This window comes from Amphiura filiformis, chromosome 19 (genome assembly GCF_039555335.1).
Source record: "Amphiura filiformis chromosome 19, Afil_fr2py, whole genome shotgun sequence".
Taxonomy (NCBI): Eukaryota; Metazoa; Echinodermata; class Ophiuroidea; order Amphilepidida; family Amphiuridae; genus Amphiura; species Amphiura filiformis.
In genome coordinates, this window is record NC_092646.1 from 59,374,874 (window position 1) to 59,385,384 (window position 10,511).

Genomic DNA, 10,511 nt, shown 5'->3' on the forward strand with positions numbered 1-10,511 from the left:
AAAATTTCCTCAAATCAGAAAAAAACATTGACAGACATCATAATCTGGCAGAAATTACTGCATGAGATTCGAACCATCAATCTTCTCCACAAGTTCTCTTTATCCTCGCACTATAGTCTAATGCTCTGCTCACTGGGCCACAACGTATCAGGTGAATGGTTACCGCATTATCATGAACAAGTTTGTTCGATCTTGTTCATAATTGTATGTGTCGATAGGTTTCACCCTTTAACTACACGTGCCCTTAATGATCAGTGATAATAGTCGGCTTTTACAGGGATGGCGCTCTCTCATTTCCATGAACTCCTTAGCGCCATTAGGCGAACGTTTACGGTATGATGCGTACGAAAGTCCACATAAAGGACACCATACCTAATGTAACAGTAAATAAAGAGATACAATCACAGCACATAAAATAACTGGATATCGCTTCAGACTGTGGCCCGGGGGGTCTTCCTGGTTGAAGGTATACGGGGATGTGCCACGGTTTTGGGGTACCTTTTCAGTGGTTTTGGTATATCGATGGGTGGGTTTTCAGTGGAGACCAATGCGCCCAATTGGGCGCATTTTGGCAAAGGTGCCCTTAAAGCGCCCAATTATGGCAAATTTGGGTGCTTTTTGGGTGCTTTTTCTTGAAAATTGTTATACTGATGGGTAGCAAAACAGCAAAAAGTAGGTATAGAGAAAGTCAGCATCCGAAAGTCTGCGTGGCACACCCCCGTACAAAATTTTTCGAAGAACCCCCCCACCCCCCGGGGACTGTGGAGTATAACTGGAACTAAGTGAGCGAAACAATTTAGCAACAAGAAAAAGGCTGTCTGAGTTGTAGATTGTAATAAGAGCTTAATTTGAGTAACATTGGCGTTGTTTTCTGTTTGTGTCTTATGAGATAATTCCAATTACATCTCAGTACAAGTAATACGCAGTTTTTAACTTACATTTATCAGTCGTCTTAGGGTATTTAAATAAAGGCACTTAATTTAATGCCCACGTGACCAGATGGGCGCTGACATTACAGCGTACTCTAGACAGAAGTCTGGCAAAGTAACCATTGACACAGCGGGTGGTCTTCCTGTGTATTTCATTTGGAAACGTGGGATGCATGTCCAAATTTTATAGCAAATTTGTCCTTTTTTTTGCAACTTTGTAGTGTTATATTCCATACTATTCATTAAAAGTATACATTTTGTCATCAAACATTTATTTTCACTTGTTTTGAGATTCATCTCATTTGTTTGTACATGGTATATTCTAGAAGGCTAATGATTAAAGTGATCAAAAAATTCATATCTAGTAATATTGAGAAAGCTCTGGAGACATTTGGATCATACTATATTATGATGATTATTTGATTACCACAGTAGTAAAGTGTTGGCACTGTGCCAAAAATCAGGGTACAGTGTCTGATTGGTTTGTGTTGAGGTAATGGGCTATTTGTAGAACTGTGTACAGAGAAATGAGTCTGATTGGCTTGTGGTGATTTCATGCACTATTTTAGGAATTGATGTAATGTGCCATATATGGGCAGGGCTGTCAACTCTCACGCATTGTCCGTAGTTCACGCATTAGAGCACTTTCTCACGGTCTCACGCGAAGGTAGTAAATCTCACGCCAAGAGCTGTAAAATTAGTAAAATCTCACGCATTATAAAGATAAATAGTTGCCCCCCCCCCACCCGCCGCTTTTTACATTCCCGAGCGCCGTGGCTCACTAATAGTAATCATGGGTCAAAATGAACATTGTAGTCGGCAAACAAATATTCCGTCCCGGTACGACAGTATCTCACGTAAAGCAATTCCAAAAGGTTGACAGTCCTGTATGGGATGATTAAATGCTGTAACAGTTTAGATTAATCTAGAATCATAACAGTAGTAGTATTATAAGAGTTTCCGTCGATAACCTTTTTTCCGCCGATAAAAGCTTCCAAAATGTAGTTCTTGAAAACATACTAAAAGGTAGAATCCCCCAATATATAATTTATTTGCCTTATACATTTTCAGCAATTTTGATGATATTTGTCTCTTTATACTGATCACTCGGTGGTCTTGGTATGGCAACGCCCATGGATCACGTGGGCATTAAAGGTAGTGCCTTTTATTAAATAGCCTATGGTGGCTGTATATATGTAAATGTAGGTTAAAAAGTGCGTATTACTTGTACTGAGATGTTGATGTGTCTAATGCACGAGCCCCGCAGGGAGGGAAGCGCATTAGACGCATCAACATCTCAGTACAAGTTTTCATTTTGTACAATTTCTCGAGCAACAAGTGATAAGCATTTATTAACCTATTTGATAGTGGAAAAAATATCTCGTAATATTGGCTATTTTTATATAAAAATTGTCACTAAAATATTGGTAAAATGGGAGCAAATATAAATGCATTAATGAAGGCGACAACTATTCCAAACTTTTATCAAATGACCGTACTTACTTACTCCTTTAAATATTTTCAAGAAAGGTCTGCTACTACTCGCAATATATTCCTTCAACGCAAGTCGACCATGCAGTTTCATAATAATCTAACATTCAGGAAGGTATAAACTTCTCTAGATATATAAGAGTCTCTACATGATGAGGGAATTCTTTTTTTACAGTATTTATTATTTATATATGAACGATATATAACATGCACGCATGCATGCATTTAGTACACACCGTAAAAATAGCTAAACATTTAAATATTTTGATTTGTAAATACTTCTATGTAGTATGTACAAATGTTTAATATTTGGTTTTACGTATATTTAAGCCGTTTATAACTTTTCGTATACAGCACACAAAGAGGAATTCGGAAGTTATTGCATGGTACTTAATGCATCTTTAACACATGGACAAAATAAGATTTCTGTTGGTTTAAAAAAGTATTACATGTTTACATTTCCATTTATATTTACCGTTTATAATATCATCAACTTTGGAAATAAAAATGACACTCAGAGCACGCGACGAAGTCTTCAGTATTTTATTGTTAAACAACCAAACATTAATTTCAAACTCTCTTTTTAAACACTGCAATACACACTTTAAGTGTATATTTAGTTTTGCACATCCATTTAAGCCACTTAAACGTACATTACGTTTTGAAAATTTTAGATATTGTGACCTCTGTCAAAAGCACACGAAACGGTTTAATAGGCGATGCTACTGGCTACACATGTATTCTACAATAATATATCTCTTCAGTTTTATTTATTATGAAAAGCCTTTCGCATATTACCTGATCCTTCACATAATCCTTGCCCGGATTTTCATGATACAGACTGTCCCTGAAAGAACTGTATTGTCAGAAACTGAATTGTTTAGGTATTTTAACGCCACAACTAAACATAACTAAATAACTGGTGTGGTTAAGGAATATATCAGCTATAACATACTTTTTGAATTATGACAATGAGCAACACCGTTCTTGAAATAAAACAATTTTACGAAACGCCCTTATTTTCAAACCTTCCCACGGATTCAAATATCAATCGATGATCTGTATTCGGAGTGCTATAGTCTGTCCACATAGAAGTACAAAGTAAATTGAGGAAACTGGATATATAAGAATAATTATTTTGGTGCAATGCGGGCGTAAATGCTTCTTTAGTCCAGCGCACCACGCTCTTTCACGCATCAACCCCCGATGCCACATATTTGGTTTGTACTTCTATGTGGACAGACTGGAAGCACTGCGCATCATAAGCGCGTCATTGATAGCTGTTTGACTCCGTGGAACGGATTGAAAATGAGGTACGGTAGTCTCTTAAACTTCTTTTATTCAAAAAACGGAGCGGTCAATTGTAAACATTCCAAATGTATGTAAAAGTTGATATGTTCCTCAACCACATCGGTTATTTAGTTATGTTTGGTTTATGCGTTAAAATACCCAGTTTCCGACGATACAGTTCTTTCAGGGACACTCCGTATAAGTCTACTGCGACAACATATAATATATTGATATTACATTCGTGATATTAATATACTGTATCATTAACCATTACTATTGTATGCTTGGTATCAGTCTTACAGTACAAATCGAGCAGTTAGTGTAAGAAGCAATAGCTGCCTTGTAGACATTTGGCAATTTTTATATTCGATTGTATACATCTAAAAAACCACACCCGGCAGCTAGTGCAGATCAGGCCTGTTTGCACTAACTCCTCGAAATTTCTCCTGAGAAAATAATAAGTTCGTGTCAAATAAACTATTAAACAGCAAGTCTCGAAAGCCCCAGACAAACAAACAGACCCGTATACGTTGTTAGCGACACATGTGAACCAGCAGAGTATACTTTCCATGTGTAGCTAATTTTTCTAGTTTTGCTGTCCATCCATTTCTTGGCATCACGTGATAAATCTGGTCCAATTTCATCTCGGATGCGTTCATTGTAGGCATTATACCATTCAAGCTAATAAAAGTAAGCAAGTAAGTAAGTAAGTAAGTAAGTAAGTAAGTAAGTAAGTAAGTAAGTAAGTAAGTAAGTAAGTAAGTAAGTAAAGTAAATATAGATAACTAACTAAATTAATCATCAATAAATACCTTTAGATGATGGTTATTGATAACTCAGTTTTTGAACATTTAAGGATCTTTTTGTTTTAATGATATTCAGCAGTGGGGAAGAAACGCAGGTATTCAAATAATTCACTTTCATCTCAACATGTTTTTCGGTTCTTGAGATATGTGTGATATATGACAAAAATGTATATGATGCTGATATCTTGTTGCCAATAATATTTCAAATATACCTATTCCAATTCAACAAGTTTACTGAAAACAAAAATTTAAAGTCCTCACTTTATTTCAAACTTACCTCCCTTGGATTAAATAAACTGAAGTCGATAAGGTTGGGTTCCATTGGTACCAATGATGACATGCGAAATGTCATGTATGTGAAATCGCCGAATTTATGCTGTAGAGTAAAACGCACACAAAAATATGGTTATCTTTTAATTGATTTTTATCGAAGCACATTACTAACTAAAGTATCCACACAAAAAGTAACGCAGTCGTTGAAAATAACTATTAATCGTATTCACAATATTTTAACATAGAAAGAAGGATGGTTTGTTTATGCGCAATGTTATACCCCATTACAACTTGCTCCAGTTGCCTGATGCACTACAGCTCGCATGCAGTTACCAAAGAGATAGGGAAAAGTTGAGACCTTGTTATTATAATTTGTGTAATTATATTTTACTAATATTAAAAATACAGACTGTAAAAATTTAAATTAAACAATTGCAATTTTGCTTCTCAGAAAAAATATAAGAGATCATGGCAACAATGTTATGCAGTGGAATAAGTAACATCTTGGCTAACAGAAAAAGAATGAAAGTGGCCCAAGCTGTTTTAGGACTACTTTACACCCTCGGCCATATCTTCGCCTGTTGACCACATATTTTATTGAAACAAAGCTTATGTAGTAGCTTAAAAAATTATCTTGACGACCAAGTAAAATTTAATACAATCAATAGGTAACATTGTTGCCTAATACTATGTCCTAAATTGTATATTTTTTGTTACAATCTCTATATACATACTAGGTATATACATAATTATATCTACCATGGAATAGGAAATGTGAATAAAAAGCAGTACGTTTTCAACAAATACCCATTAAAGTAAATAGAAAGCAAAATTTAACTTCTACGCTACTCAGATTTTGTACACTCAAGAGTGCTTCACTGGCTCAACCAGTGTCTTCACCGAATGTTACTGCTCTGAAGATTTGTTTTTGCTAGTCATCGGAGGTGCCTAAGCATCACTAGCAACAACAAATCTTCAGAGCAATAACATCCGCTGAAGACGCTGGTTGAGCCAGTGAAAGCGCTCCGTTGGTACCAAATTTGGGTATTGTAAAAGTTTAATTTTGCTTTCTATTGAATATGAATATACATCATTTAAATTCAAAACCAATAAGAAGCTTCTCCACCCCAAATAAAACGATACCAAGGCTAGTATTAATAAAAGTAATCCTTAATAAATAATTCAAGGTATGGAAGTAAAAAAAAGACAAAGACAACCAACCAAAAAAAAAAAAAAAAAAAAAGAACGGAAAATTTGGATAAAAACTCGATTATCTTACATCTCTTTTCGCTTCGACGACTTCCATTATGTTTTCTATTCGTATTCCGAATTCACCATCTTCATAGTATCCAGGTTCTGGATCAAAAATCAATAGGAAAATGCATATGAACACATGATTTCCTACTTTGTTATTCAAAGCAGTATAAAAATCCCTTGCAGCCAGGGTCTGCTCTCCGAGTTGTATACGGGTTACAGCAAGACAATTGACAGTTTGTTCCATGGGACCATGGGAATTTCAAGCTAACTTAATAACAAAACAATCGACGTCGGTATCGAATTCGAAAGGCGATTTTGTTCAAACGTAGCTGAAAAATGAAGAACGTTTTCTTAAGTGAAATATTTGAAAATATATTACTTTAAGAAATAGTACATGGCTTACCATCAGATATAAACATGCCAATCTCAAAAGGCTGTGACCATGGGTAGTGCCCGAAGTAGGTGGGAGCTGCATGGCAGAAAAGAAAACGAATTCAATGTTTATTTTATAAGACATAAGGTAAGATAAAATAAAATAAGATCCATGACGTTTAATGACATTTATGTTTGTCTTGAATTCTCTTGATTTTAAGTTTCAAACAATTAAAAAAAGACGCCTGTTCATTGCTCCTGAATGTATATTGATTACTTCTACCTTTTTAACATTGGGCCGGATGTTGTGCCCTTTGAATTGGTATTTAAACTCAAATGCATACATACGTTCATGTATAGTTAAGAAATGTCCGATTCCATGCCCAGTTCCGTGCCGGTAGTCCAGACCATTTCTCCATAACACTTCCCTAGCAATATTTTCAACATCACCACCTGAAAGAGGTCGTTATTATCTGGAGTTATTATACTGTTTTAGTCTAATCAATTCCGATAATTCCCGAAATCATTTGCATCAAAATCTTCGATGAGTACGTCGTCACTGCGCACGTTCGATGGTCGATGGTCGACGATGACGTATTCTCGGTTTCTTTGTAAAGTATTTCGGGAACTACCAGAATGGTTTATTGCATATCACCACCAATCACCTTACAGCTGTCTTTCATGTTCCCTCGTATGGACACTAGCGATGGATCCGCTTATGAACGGATCAATGAATACTATAGACGAATCCAACGAGCCAAGTCATGGTCAGGATGCGGTCGGCAATTTTGGGTCCCCGCAGCACCTAACTGGTGTTGTGACTGCCCAATTGGGTGGATTAAAGCCGCTTAAAATCGATATTAGATTATTTTGTGTTGTAAACTGTCATCTTTCTTTTGTCTGACGTGTAACACAGGTGATAGAATGCAGTTTAAAATACCCTCCAAGGCCGCATCATTTCACATTTTACGTGAAATGGAGCCGACGGGGACCCAACTAATGGCTGCAATTGAGGTGTAGGAATGAGTGAAATTGGATTCGTCTATACACCAGCGTAATGTGGCATCTATTTGTTTGTTTCCGATTTGAGCGCTGACATATTGGAAAATGTTGCCAATTAACATTCATGAGAGCGTACATTTAACGTCCAGTTTTCGAAATTGGGTGACTTGTGTTTGGCAGCTGTGAAATACATCTGAAATTACGTAACGCGTCAAGGCTTTGGCAGCATTTAATGGCTGCCTAGTGCTGTTATGTGTTTATTAGTTTAGTAAGAAAGATCAATTGCCAAAATGCCACTTCTTTGTGTGCCATGCACGGCAGGCACATGATCAATGATATTAAATTTAATTTAAATGTGTACCAGTTTTATATGACCTAATTTATATTAAAGTCTTATTTCTTTATTTTGGTGTTATCACACAAGGCCCCAAAGGCAAGCTCATGTAAAAATATATGATAGCATGGAACTGATAGCAGGTGCTTTTTTATAATCGGGCTATTCCATTTACAACCCACACTACCCCTGTGGAAGATATACCTAAAGTCTTCCACAGAGGGAGTACGAGTTTCGAATATAATAGACAATTGGGTAACTTCTATTTGAAATACTCACTCCAGTTGTGGAAGGAAAAGCCATAATACCGGGGAGTATGGGTTTCAAAATGATTAACCCTGACCAATTACATTTAAAAAAACCTCTCCATGTGGAAGATATTTCCAAAATCTTCCACAGGGGTAGTGTGGATTTTAAATGAAATAGTCCATTATATTTTTTCATACCTTGTACATCATTTCGAATCGTCAAAAGGGCGAGACTGATGTGTCCAATAAGCACTCTCGTATAAGCTTCCTGTCAAAAATATCACCAGAACCTAAACTGAAATGTGCATTTACTTAACAGAAAGGCTGAGAGTAAAACAATATATCAAATATGTCCATGGGGTGATTATCCGCGATATATTATTTATTCAATTATTTCATATTTTATGTTATCCTTCCAACAAGTCTGGCTTAAGCAATTTTGTTGGGATCGATCATGATAATATACATGTAAGTACAGGGTGTCCCAAAAGAGGAGAACCCACATTACGCCCTTTCTTTCTCCTATTTCAGAACAATTGATCAAATATATTTTGGTATGTAAAGAAAACTTTATTCGTTAGATTTAATAAACCTAATCAAATATACCAATCAGCTCGCAACTTTTGAAGATATGCTCTTTTTAAGAAATGCTTACGACTGTATGACTGAGAATATTCACTAATGGGTGAAAACACTTTCAAAAGTTATTCCTATTATTATTATTACGTTTACATTTGAATATAATAAGAAAAAACGTCAGTGTCTCTCCAGCTTTAGGTAATCGCTGTTCCTACAAATTGATAAAAATTCATATAATAGAAGATAATTTATGGAATAATATTTTATTTCATTTTCAAGGTATCATACAATCATTGAATGATATCAAGAATTATAATATAAATTGTGATACTTACTTTCATAAAATCTGTTGGATCTCCGAAGTGAAAAGTTCTTGTGATATCGGTAGAGCCATCTCTACAATTAAATAAAGAATGTAAATTGACAATGAGTCTGCTGGTAATTTTATCTTCTTCTTTATAGGGGCGCTGTATCAATAAAATTAGCGTAAAGGGTGGATCTACGATTAGCGTAGTTTTGGCGGGCGAGGGTTATAGGAAACAAAGGAATTAGAACAGGAGGGTGAGACTTCATAAGGGCAATGTCGGGACGCCGGTCACGCCATCGTTCGACCTAAGATCCCGGCCTAAGATCAATTGAAGCCATTTGGTGCATCATTTTTACACTATTTAAATCCCCGGGTTTAAATCATTGCTTTAAAGAGAAAAAATATAATGCGTGAGATTTTACTAATTTGACAGCTCTTTCCGTGAAATTTACTACCTGAGGCGTGAGATTATACTACCTTGGCGTGAGACCGTGAGAAAGTGACAGAATGCGTGAGACTCACGCCCAATGCGTGGGAGTTGACAGCCCTGTATAATGGCACTTATTTTCTAGACCTAGGATGCATGTTCTTGATTATTGCGTCATTTCCGTTGCCCTTCCCTAAAGTTACCTGATTAGAAGTGCACGGATATAGATGTAGTTCAGGGGGGTGGTGTGTGTGTGTGTGTGTGGGGGGGGCATGGGGATAAATCCCCAATATTTTTCAAGGGGATGGTCCATACACTCATCCCCCATGTTGATGCCTGTATGTGGAGCTATGTGGGTTTCAGACTAATTTAACCTCATATTTGCCCATTTTAGCCCCAAATTTTTTGCGCGCTTTGGAATTTATTCCACTTTTGGACCATATTTCACCAGTTTTAACTTTTCACCAGTTTTCACCAGTTTTCACCAGTTTTAAAAGCTTTAAAATGACAAAATATTTCCCCGCACTTCGAGCGCATTTGTACCATAAACTTTTTCTGTCACCAAAAGGTGCTGGATTGACCATGATACTTCAAGGATTTTTTTCCAACTCCATCCCCCCCCCATGTCAAAAAGAAATCTACGCCACTGACGGAGAGTGTAATATTCAACGCTTGATGTTGATTTTAATGCAATTGTGTACTGAACGTGACAAAGGGCAAACTGGGAACTGCATATATATACCGGGTGTCCCAAAAAAAAGTTACATGTAGATTTTAGAAAAAATCTAAGTTAATTTTAACAAATATAAATATCCTTTTCATGATATAATCTATGTATCCTCTACTAGCACCCCTGTGAATGTCAAGTTCACAACCTACGCACTTGTACGCATTCCACGCATTCCTGAGCAAGCTCTTTACGTGACATAATGCAACACGAGGTTCATTATACCACTGTCATAGCCACCGTGTATTTGGCGGAGCACTTGAGTAGGCCCAGCCATAGCATGGCAGATGCAGTCATTTATTCCGACAAACAAAGAATAAAACCTGTTCAGTTTCATTTCAAGAATTCAGTCAGAAATGTAAAAACAAAATCCAAACAAGGCCTAAATGCAAAAGATTGTTATTCATTTCACTATGTTGATGACAGGAGATACAGCGTGCAGAACTGCTTTCACTAATGACCATCTGCC

The 10,511-nt window shown here is 36.4% G+C and overlaps 1 protein-coding gene across 1 annotated transcript in view; it reads right to left on the reverse strand.

Moving 5' to 3' along the window:
* Positions 1 to 2,949: 2,949 nt before the first annotated feature.
* Positions 2,950 to 10,511, reverse strand: part of LOC140141574 (xaa-Pro aminopeptidase 1-like) — a 51,226-nt gene continuing 43,664 nt past the window's right edge. Inside the window, exons 17-23 of the mRNA XM_072163485.1 lie at positions 8,917 to 8,977; positions 8,201 to 8,270; positions 6,767 to 6,871; positions 6,450 to 6,515; positions 6,069 to 6,145; positions 4,794 to 4,892; positions 2,950 to 4,391 (exon numbers count right to left, since the gene is read on the reverse strand). Of these exons, the coding sequence (XP_072019586.1) occupies positions 4,191 to 4,391; positions 4,794 to 4,892; positions 6,069 to 6,145; positions 6,450 to 6,515; positions 6,767 to 6,871; positions 8,201 to 8,270; positions 8,917 to 8,977 (679 nt within the window). The 3' untranslated portion in view covers positions 2,950 to 4,190. The remainder of the gene's footprint in view (positions 4,392 to 4,793; positions 4,893 to 6,068; positions 6,146 to 6,449; positions 6,516 to 6,766; positions 6,872 to 8,200; positions 8,271 to 8,916; positions 8,978 to 10,511) is intronic.